Source organism: Merops nubicus, unplaced genomic scaffold (assembly GCF_000691845.1).
Source record: "Merops nubicus isolate BGI_N331 unplaced genomic scaffold, ASM69184v1 scaffold23111, whole genome shotgun sequence".
NCBI lineage: Eukaryota > Metazoa > Chordata > Aves > Coraciiformes > Meropidae > Merops > Merops nubicus.
The window spans coordinates 3,106-15,183 of record NW_008587921.1 but is presented as its reverse complement, the minus strand read 5'-3'; the positions used below and the strand labels follow the sequence as shown (position 1 = coordinate 15,183).

The 12,078-nt window shown below is 35.9% G+C and overlaps 1 protein-coding gene across 1 annotated transcript; it reads right to left on the bottom strand.

Annotated features, from left to right (window-relative positions):
• Positions 1-62: 62 nt before the first annotated feature.
• On the bottom strand, positions 63-10,704 carry LOC103781396 (copine-8; the record flags this gene model as incomplete). The annotated part of the gene is made up of 5 exons (XM_008949110.1): positions 63-120; positions 4,068-4,170; positions 7,661-7,788; positions 9,722-9,903; positions 10,658-10,704. Coding segments are annotated over 5 exons (518 nt in total), but the record flags the coding sequence as incomplete, so codon positions are not given.
• Positions 10,705-12,078: the final 1,374 nt, after the last annotated feature.

The following is a 12,078-nucleotide window of genomic DNA, read 5'->3' as shown; positions in this document are numbered from 1 at the left end:
AAGGATTCTATGATTCTATGAAATTAAAAAAAAATAATTAACAAAACCACTAGAACACTTACCATCAAACTCTGCTGGTCCTACTCCCACTATAATTATTGACATTGGAAACTTTGAAGCCTTCAAAAGAAGAAGAAAAAGAGATGTAAGGCATTACATAACCTCTGCCAATAGTATGAGTGATCCGAGGATAATCTGAATAAAAAACATGCAGAAGCTATGCTTTAAAGAACAATTGTTTTTTCCACCTAATAAGTTGAGCAGTGTAAATTGTCTGCTTTAGTATAAAACATCTTTGATGAAGACGAAAAGGAAAATTATTATTTTAATTTATTTTTTCCTTATAAAGTCTTTGAATGATACAGTATCATAATTAAACACAACAAACTATGTTAGGGTTTAATGCTAATATGACAACTAAGACGACAAACTTATCTCAGGGACTTCTGTAAACTGACAAGAATTGCCAATATGTACTTAATGACAGTTTGACATTTATTTAAATGTACTTTGCTGTTTCTTCTTACATAGCTGCTTGGAACCATGTGACACTATTTTTTACATAGATCTTACACCAATTTTTCTCAAGAGAAGAAATCATCTATTTGTACAATATGTATCTTGTATTTCTTCCATGAATGCAATTTTATTCAAGTCAGTCATCCATCCCATAAAGTAAACAAGGTATCAAACTGGCTTGTGGTAAGTTTTTAAATTTTACTTAATCTTTTCCATTCAATGAAACAAGGCAAAGATGATATCTGTCTTTCCTTGAATAAACTTCCTATAAAGCCTTTGAAATTACAAAGCCAGGATCATATATATTGCATTCTCCTGCCCTGATAGTAGCACCAGATATCTGCTAGTTTACAGAAGGAGGGCAACAACTAAAAAAAGCCCATCTGTCAAATGTCAGGGTTGACAACTGCTCCTTATGGAGATAAACTGATGAACTGTGAAATGTCTACAGTCATTTTAAACAGGAGTTTACACTGGCCAAAAATCATAGATGCACACTTTCTGCTAAATTAAACTCTGCTTCACCAAAGTTTGAAGCCAAATGGGTTTAGAACACAATTTTTATTTTTATTTTGGAATACAAAAAGTGTTTTTCTCCCTCATTTAAAGATACTCTCAGTTTAGATATATCATCACCGTTTCGCATTCTTTTTCTGTCGTAATACTACATATAAAATAATCTTTCTTTAAGCAGTTTTATAGTTATTTACTGTAAGCATACTATTTAAAACAGTGACTATAAGCTGTACTATAAATCACTGTTTAATGTTCTACACCACCATACAGTATACACTACATACTACACATTGGCTGCAAATTCATCACAGAAGTGTTACTACACAGTTCATCTTTGAGGTAAGATTTTGTAGCTGAGTAAAAAGAATAATCCCTTGTTAGTTAAATACTAATATGCTACTGAAGAAAATAGTGACAGCCATCTGGCCATGATCCTGTGCAAACAGCTCTAGGTGGCTCTGCTTGAGCAGGTGAGGCTGCACAAGGTGACATCCAGAGGTCCCTTCCAACATCAACCAGTCTGTGATTCTGTGACTATGGGCCATAAATACGTGGACTTGGCAGTGCTGGGTTAACAGATGGACACGATGATCATAAAGGTCTTTTCCAACCTAAACGACTATGATTCTATGAAATACAGTGTGACTGCAGTGGAATTACAGTGCACTGCAAAGGTCAACAGCAGTGAGTAGAGAATATTTTTGAGATATGAAGGTATTTCTTAGAACAGAACACCTTCTGTTTTTCAGGAGCTTTCTAGAATCTTATTTCTTGGCTGCAAAGAAAGTCTTTAAAGAGAGTCCTACTCACAGAGAGTATTGTATGATACATTGTACATGACACAGTAAGTGGCAAGGAAAGCGTGAAGACAAAGAGTTAAACTTCTGCATATAAACTTAAGTGCTGGCATTTCCTGAGTGACAGCATAACCTTTAACAGGCTGGGAAAAGAGAATGCGTCTGACATATATGCCGTAATAAGAAAGATGCCTAAAAGCACAATTAGCGTTAAAAATCAAATATACTCGTCCTGAGTTACACACATATCAAGTTATATTGAACAGCACTGCCCTTTTTATTGTTTTGGAATTACTAAGACCAAAAATACTGCTGTTGAATAGCATTTAATTAGTTCTGACATGGTATACTGTGCTCATCCTTCAAGAAGTACGCAGAAAAATGAATTCACCTTCATAAAAGACATAAATATCCCCAAACTTCCACTCATTCCAAGCTAACAACACATTTACTTGCAAACAGTGGCAGACTAACAGCTTCTGTTCCTGGAAATGAACTATTACTGAAACAAGGTTTCTCTGTATGTCTTGGTGACAAATTACTTAATTTTCAAAGATATCAGCCAACTGGACTTGCTGGTCTCTTACAGACTTAAAATCGAGGAGTGAGTTGAATCAAGAGCATCTCTTTCTTCTCCATGCAGCCTTTTCTGTCACCTAAAAGAAGCTCATCTAAAAGAAGCTATGTTCTTAACATCTAGGCTAGACTAGAGGATGAACTTCAAAGCCAAAAGCTTGTTTATCTCCTTTAGAAGTGAGAGTCAGTTTATCATATTTTAATATAGGAAGCTGGAAGAGGAGACAAAGTAAACTGGTGCCTTCAAAAACAGTTATAGATTTGGGTGTAAAAACTTAGCAGGTGGGCTGTCAAGAGTCCTTATGGACACACAGACTCTGTGTTGCTGGCTTCAGGGCATCTTGCTCTCCAGAAAAAGTCAGAATATTTCAGTATTATTTTCATGTGCAACCTAGAAACTGGAACAGTATTGAATCTGGAGTATTTTGTCCAGTTCTGGGCTTCCCAGTTCAAGAGAGACAGGGAACTACTGGAGAGAGTCCAATGGAGGGCTAGGGAGATCATTAGGAGACTGGAGCATCTCTCTTATGAGGAAAGGCTGAGGGGGCTGTTTACCCTGGAGAAGGAAAGTTTGAGTGTGATCTTATCAATGCTTTTAAATATCTGTGGGGCAGGAGCCAAGAGGATAGGGCTTGACTCTTTTCAGTGGTGCCCAGCAACAGGATAAGGGGCAACAGGCACAAACTGGAACCCAGGAAGTTCCATTTGAACACGAGGAAAACCTTCTTTCCTTTGACGGTAACGGAGCACTTGAACAAGCTGCCCAGAGATGTTGTAGAGTCTCCTCCTCTGGAGACTTTCAAAACCCACTTGGATGTGTTCCTGTGCAATCTGGCCTAGGTGAACCTGCTTTAGCAGGGGAATTGGACTAGAGGATATCCAGAGGTCCCTTCCAACCCTACCATTCTGTGAATCTCTACAGGAGGTAGTGCAAGTGGGCCTTCAAATATATGCTTAATTATTTTAATGTAGGCTTTTCACCCACCATTTCACTATTAACTAGATCCACTGTGTTATCTTCAAAACTATTTCTATAGATCTCTTCAAACCCTGTGTGGAAGTTGTTTCTGTGTGAAATCTCATGTGACATTTCCCAGGGGCAAAAGCAAAATGGAACCTGTTTGTAATACAAAGTATTACTTACATACATTGCAGTTTTGAAGAGAAAAATTTAAAAAATAATGCAGAAATTGAGAAATAATTAAGAATTTTCTAAATTCTAGGCGACTATTTAGAAAGAAACCTGATGACTGGTATGCTTGTCATTTGCAACCAGAAAGTTTTGGGCAGTTTTTTTAAAAAAGGAGAGGATCAACGTTGTCTGCAATTACTAGAAAAATAAAGAACAGTTCACTGCAAAAAAATGAATGGTGGGATGTGCATGAAGAAGGAGGAGGCAAGAAACAAATGAGGAAAATCATATGAACATACAGTGTTAGGAAGAAGGGTATAATTTCCAACAGAACACTAATTAAGCTGAATTTCAACTCCTGCTTTCTTTTTGTCTTTATGTATAATAAACTTTGCTCTTTGGAAAAAAGTGTTAATTTATGGAACAAATCTAGTGTCTGAAATATTAATTGATTTAGTTTATTGCTTAAAATATTAATTCCTAGAAACTTAATTATTCTAGATTTCAACACTTTCAGAAAAACTTACATTTACTATGGATTCTTTTGTCTGAGCCATATCAGAAATAACTCCATCTGTAATAATGAGAAGAACAAAATACTGGGAGCCATCTTTTACTGAAGCAGCATATCTAAGGGAAGAAAAAACAACATTATAATAGTAAAAAAATCCTTTATACAAAGAAACTAGTATGAATAGAAGCTGTATTTTTAAAATCTGACTACTAAGGACTAATAAAAATAAAGACACATGATACAGTGGATTTCAAATGTAAAGAAATTCATAATTATGATGGACATTCTACTTTTAAATGGGAACATTAGAAAAATGTAACTAATACAACACTGATATTGATAATCTCCATGGGTTGAACCAGTGAAAAATGGGAACTGTATCACTCTCAAGAGGAGTATGGACAGAATGTCCTTTATTAGAATCATGAGTCATTAGAATGTCTAAGTTGTTTAAGAGTTATTACCTCTAGGGGACATATTTTCACATGAAGGGCACACATTAATGTTGAATGGTTGGTTTTATAGCACAAATAAAATTTATCAGGAATCAGCACATTGCATAAATATTTCATTAATTCTCTTTTGCCTTACAAAACCAGGTTACTTAATGTTGAGCATGCTTGCAGATTTATAGTTCACATTTATGTGCACATTTGTAAAATGGCTGAACATGCATCCAGCAACCCTGGCTTAGATATCCATCTCTTTGCACCACCTACAGATGTCCTTTCAAGGTTCAACCTTCTACCTGTGCTATACACTAATACAAGACAAGACACATCCAGGGCCATTCCAGCCCCACCTCAGCCAAAGGACCCAAGATGCAAGATGCAACTGCTCCTGCAAATGAGCAGCTTTTGAAGATTTGTCACATTGTCCTATATAGCTAGCAAAGAAATTTTTGTATGGAGCGTGCTGCTCCACTTGCTCCTTCACTCAAGAGCAGCCAGTATAGTTCCTGAATTCATGAAGGCTCTCGGTGCTATGCTGGAGTCAAATAGTAGAACCTTGTAATAAAAGTAGCAATGAGTAGTATGGAGAGCAGTACCAAAAAAAAAAAAAATTAGTCTCCATATGAATACTGTGGAATATATGCCCAAGTGCAGAACACGACTGTCAAAGAACTCACTGTCTTATTGGTCACTGAACATGAAAGGCCTGGGCCACTAAACAGGATATATTCTAATGATGCTCATGATAATTGCATTTACTTAGAAAATTCTAACTTTGATGTTACACAGTGCATTTGCAAGCAAGTAATGCCAATAAATAAGATGTTGTAACCACAACATTTACAAGAGTTTGGAGGAACGTGTGTGAAAGGGAATTTACAACTCACAGAAAGCCACCACGTTCCTCCTTCTCTGTCCAAGATACAGGTGGGTAGAGAGGCCACACAGACAATGAGCCTGTTGAACATCTATTTGCACACTGGCAGTAAGGACTGATAGTTAAGTAGCTAGATTAGCATGACCTACTGTGGAATACATTTTCACTACCATGTGGAGACTTCCTTTATCTCATTTTTCTACAATGAAGATAATCTCTCCAGTGATGCAGTGATAAGGGATGATGAGGGAGTAAAATAAAAATTCATTATCCTTTCTGAGCACTTGATACTGTCTACAAATCTACACTGAAGAAATGGCACAGAAATCCGGTTATTTCAAGTTTTCCACATAATAGAACATTCTGAAATTTTTTGCAAAAAAGTTCTTGTACAAGGAGAGATGACAGAAGACACTAGGTTGAATTGGATGCAGTTTAGAAAAATTCCTAGCAGGGGGAAGGATAATAAACTCATTATCTGTTTAAAAAGCTTCTACCGAGTTCCAAGATCACAGCAGGAGAACAATTTCTGACACTGTTTCCAGAGATTTCATCAGAGGCTTATTTTTAAGCAACAGGGATGTGGGAAGAAGAAATCTAAGACTGAAGGTAGGTTCAAAGAGTAACTGCAGGGTAGATCATAATTTCTAGTACCATGTCTATGAGAGTCAGTAGAACAGTCCAGAAACTGAACCTTGGCAGAAAACGTTACTGAGAACTGGACTGGTGCATGGCTTGTATTAAGGATGACCATGCAGTAGAAATCCTCATGAAGACACTGAACTTTTCCACTGTAACGCAGTGTGATTTACCACCAGAAGGAGTTCCCAAACTTTGCAACAACTTCATATTTAGACAAAAGTTTGGTGGAAAAACTACAAATGCTGGTGATAGCCTTCTGTAATCCTGCAGTAGTTGACAAATATTCCTGAGAAGCAACTTGTGAGAAAACTAACTCAATTTATAACAACGTGTTGATAGTACTGGATCAAGAATTTCCATTTTTGCAATGAGCTGGAGGCTTGAGTTTAATTCCTGAATTCTAAACCAGCCAGCTCAGCTGATACAACCAGTTCTGAAGAAGAAGAGACAGAAAAGTCACGGATTAGATTTCCAGTTAACATGGCTAACGCAGACACTGAACGCCATATGTACATATATATATATGGAATTCAGCTGTCATAAGGATTGGCATATTTCCTCACAGGCTGAAAACTGCAAGATTAAAAGGAGATAGATAGCTCCTAAAGACAAGCAATGGAATACACATAATTTCAACGGTATGATTTGAAGATGGAACAACTAATCTGAATGTTAAATAACTGAAATCAGTTATTTAGCCACGTTGGTGTGTACAGAAAATTCCTTGCACCATCGAATTTGCAAATAATTTTTCACTAAGCTGTAGAACTAACAACAGCAAGAATAGATAGTAAATAAATATTTCTTGCTACAACAATTAACTATTTTGCAAGCTCATAAATAAAACATTAACAGTACAATGATTTACACATCCCTACTGCTTTATTGTATAAACATTAGTTCTTCCTCTGTATCTATAAAAAAAAAAATAAAATCTGTTCAGGTAGTTACTCAGCTAAATTATCTGAGCCGTATCCCTTTTCCTGTACAAACACAGGGAGGCATACCGTACGTCAAGATCTTGTTTGCCAAAATAAGGCAATGTTATCCTTCCTAAGAAATTTTTACTAACATAAGAATGGTTTTACTTTGAGAAATTAGGTGAGGTGTTGCATAACACAGCACCATGTCTCCCCAAAGGTGGCTGCTGTACTATTGCTCTAACAGTACCAAAACCAGCTGGGAACTGTTGCCCCAGAGAGCCCTAGAAAGTTTTGTTGACATTTTGGACATTTTGAGATTAGAAGAACTACATATGCCTTTTTTATATACATAAAATTGTGTTTTATAAATTTTTTCATAGATCTATGTCTTTTCTGTGAAGCAAAATTTCTACACTCCAAGGGCAGAATGATCTCACAAAAGCTTTCTTTGATTATGATTTCTCCTAAGATTTTAACACAGGGTGGATTAACTTGAACGCATATTTGTTCCTAATCAGCAATGAAATTCTGCATAATACTAGCACATAGTCTTCAAATCTACTCAAAGGTACAAGTTAGTCATGTTAGACTGAATAAACACAACTGTAAATACCTTTTTCAGTGTTTAGCATCACGTAACTGTTAGCCTTTTAGATGTGATAGTTGTACTGACAGTAAGAAGTTCCTGCAAAATACCTGTTGTGGTGCTTACCTGGCTACATGATTAATTACAGGGGCAAAGTTTGTTGGTCCATAAAGCTGTACAGATTTTAGACTTCTGTAATATGCCTCCATTACACCATCAATTCCATGGCAGTAAGGATTTTGAGGGTTTCCATTCTAACAAAAATAAGAGATGATTAATCACTAAAAGTAATTATGAAGCAAAAATGACATCAGTTAGTGAACACTACCTAGTGTATAATTTTAAATGGCAAAGACCTAAGCATTCTAGAATCTATTATTAGAGTTTACTGCAAATGCCCAATGTAAGAGCCATGGCTGGTTGTGAGTGTTAACTGCCTAGGGAAAGGGATTTTAGCAGCCTCATGTTAATCTGACCTACAGGGACCGGATCCTAGACATAAACACCACCTTGAGTGGAATTAAGCAGCCTTTCTTACAGTAAACAGGCACTTCCCTGCATGAATTTAAGGTATGAATTACAGGGCAGATGTAAAACTAGAATCATGTTTAGAAGCACAGTTCTCACTCAATTCCTTATTTTTAAAATGCAAAGAAAAGGAAATGATAGCCAGGTGTTCATACACAATGCAAGTATAAGGTAAATTATAAACTCCTCATTGTTCAGGTACAGTATTTCCTCATTGGAAAACTGATTTTCAACATAGTATAAGCAGATGAAGAAAAGAACTTACGCTTTGGGAACCCACTGAAATGTCTGGGACTGTAAATTCTTTGGGTAGACATTTAACTACCTATTTCCATAATAATTCTATAATGAGGATACTTATTTACAGGTGACAACACAAACATATAAGCTAAATCCTAGACTAATGACCCATGTCAGGCCAGACAAATGATCCATGTAAGGCTTCAAAACCTCCCAAATCACTGTATGTGCCAACATCTCATTGGCTTAATGTGCCAGTTTCTCATTCTGAGGTAGAGAATATCTCCCTGAGAATCTAGAAAAGCAAAGGGGATTTTTCATGGAATTGATCTAGAGTGTTAAAAGAGAGTGCTGAAAAACACTGCTTAGCATTAAATGTGGCATTAAATGTGAGACACCTAGATATTTTTATAAATGGAGGAAGGAAAAAATTCCTGTTTTTTTCTTCTGTAAAAGCACCACAATGCCTCAAGAATTAAGTGAACTAATTTTAGAAACAACCTCTAAAACTGGAACTAGCCAGAAGTAAGTCTGCTGTTCTAACAGCCTTAAGATTATATGTATCAATATATTTGAACTTGCCTCACAGAAGTTCAGAGAAAGCTTGTGACTCAAAAGTGATTGAAATATCTGCAATTGCAGCTATTTTAAATTACTATCCATGTGGAAAACCTTTCCGTGAGAGAAGACATGTGGCATTGTTTTCTAGCACAGGCTGACAGGAGAAATACAGATCTACAGTCACCAGTCTTCTGGCATGTCTTTGATGCTATATAATTAAAACTTACCTGATATATCTACACTTGCTGTAATTCTGACAACTTTTTCTTACTCAGAGAAGAAAAACCTCAAAACAAGCGAGTAGATAGATACCCACACCAACCACAAGCATCAGTTACAACACGTCAATCTTTATGGCAAATTCTGTTAGATTTTAGGTTTGTAGTTTAACTGGCACATGGACAAGTTTCAGATTTGTCCTTGTCACCTCAGCTTATAGTCCACTTAATTATCTCTATGTATCTAAACTAGTAGCCCATAAAAGATAAAAAGATCCCAGAAAATGAGAGAACAATAACAATTAATAATGAAAGACTATTGGATCATGATTCAATTGCTTCTTAAAACAGATTAGCTTCAATCCAAAGTCTTTCAAGCATCTATTTCTCATGCTGCTACAGCTGAGGTTAAAGATGATTACTTCACTTGATTACTACTTTTGGCCTGCAGGGAATTCTTGACTCTGGATCTCTCTCAGTAACTTCTCTATGACGAAAAATTTTGAAAGTCTTTTAGACAGAAGAACTAGCACATTCTGTTCTTTATTCATCCAGCAATTACCTGAAACTGCAATCTTAACTCCCAAAATTTTGTTGTAGTGATGACATTTTTAAAATACATGAATATTTATTTACTTACCAGTGCAAACTCGTGTGATACTCTTCCATCTGGAGGCAGTCTAGCTCCAAAACCTAGAGCTGGGAACATTTTATCACTATCGTAGTCCTGAATTATTTCACCTACTGCTTTCAGTGCCATGCCATAAGCATTCAGCTGATAGGGATTCATGTAGTGCAGTGAAGTAGGCTGTGAAGGGTTACCTGTTGAAGCAAGGATCAGATTTATTTTAAAACTGAACTACATACAAATTTTCTCTCTTAAAAATGATAGAAATCTAAGAAAGCAGAAATTGAAAAGAAAAGATAATGAAAAGCAAATGAACTTATTTCCTATATTCATAACGGTGGTTGTATCAGGTACAGGTGCAATATCCTGAATACATTTTTAATAGGTTAAGAGTAGTAGCTGTAGACTTCTTCAGCATTGAAAGAGCAGCAAGAAACTGTGATTAGACTTCTAAATTTGTGTCATTCTATAATATGATAGACACTTTTAAGATAAAACTTACAAATGGACTATTACATTCTGAAAGCAGCTTTGGAGGAGGATCAAAACATATCTGCTTCACCCCACCTGAACCTCCTTTCTTTTGCCCCTCTCAATGGGGTCTTCTAAGAAAGCCCATTCTCTCCCAGCAATAACAAAGAAAGTAAACAAACAAATAAATCAGAAAGTAGACAAATATTTGCAAACTGCTCTTCCTTATTCAATCTTATATGTTGTAGCTTTTCCAGGTTTTATCTGTTCTGTTTGCCCTGGTTTTCTGGGCAGGAATTGGCCTCTAATCTGTTGCTTAGCAAAATGATTCCAGGAGGTCCCAGGCATACAGATAATCAAGAACACAATGAAGTTAAGCAGAATGCTGATATTCATACACACCTACACACACACATATGTACATGTAAAACTGAGCACGGCACATACATACACAAGATGCTTATTTTTTATTCTTACCATTTGAGGCTGTGAAATCAATAGCTACTGTGAAATTGATTTGGGTTCTGTAGAAAAAAATGCAAATCTTATTAATAGTTTTACTGCTATATGGAAAAATAAGCACAATAGGATAACATTGCTTGTGGACAAACTGCAGGACACTGACTTACTAGTACAGGAAATAAACAGTAAAAATACTTAAGGTTTCAGCCTAGAGCTACAGAAGACTATTTTATTAACACACTGAAAACAGTTACTTTATTCCATCCTTTCTTTTTTCATTGTTTATGAAAAATCCTAAATCATTAGTAAAGTTATTAGCATCCATAAACATTATTAATTTTCAACAGTAATGCTCATTTTTCCTTGGACATATTTTAGCCCTACTTATGGAAGACAAGGGAAGTAGGCTTTTAGCAATTTGCTCATTTTCCTTACACTAAAACTGTGTCTTCAATCAGAACATGTTTGAAATTAATGCTATGCATAAAATCTTTGGACAGGATACCATAGTTTTAGGCAGTGCATTTCTTTCTGGAAGCAGGAATATAAAAATCTGTATTTGAGTAGCAGCTAAATAAAGCCATTATTGTGGATGGAGCAGTTGTTAGCATAGATTTATGGTCAAAACAATTGATCTTTAATAGAATTCTACAGAAACAATACTATTAAACACAGTTCTGTTCCACAGCTTCCTTCAGGACAAAATACTGTCATTCTGGAGATAATCTCTTAGCTAATAAGACTCCATGAGAAAAAGGTTTGCATGAATTTGTAAAGTGACATTTTGCTCACATTGAGTCTTTCATGTCTCTCAAATTGCTGCCTCTTAGTATGTGTAACTATGAAGTTAATGATCAAACTAGCAAAGATTAAAGCTCTTGGAAAATTAATGAGCAGACTTAACTCATGCACATTTAGGTTAAACATCAACAACCTGACACCTGGCCTTGCAGTAGTGGTTTTACAGCTCAAACAACCTGATGTGCCCAGAGAAAACACTATTTATTTAATAAAAAGGTGGGCATGTAAAAAAATTTACATGGAATAATTTTATCATACTGATAAAGCCTAACACAAACAAAACTAGATTCCAGGTGGACTCTGTCTCCAAAAAGTGATAGAAGCCTACCAATGTCTACAGTATCAAGAAGAGTCCCTGGCACATGGTTAGCCTGGAATGTTTAAAATCGCTGTGGCCTCAATATGGATTTCCAAAAAAAAAAAAAGAAAACAATGCTGATGCAATCTCTGAAAAGTTCAGCTTTATAAGAGATTTTTTCTGCCAATTCTTCTGCACTCAACTTTATGCAGTTTCACCAAATAATTTTTAATGGCATGACAAGTAAGATTTTGTTTGCTATGTACCCAAATGTCAGGTCCTGTGGCATCTTAATCATAACATCCTTCTGCACTGCCAGTTAGTTGTAAGAATAAGG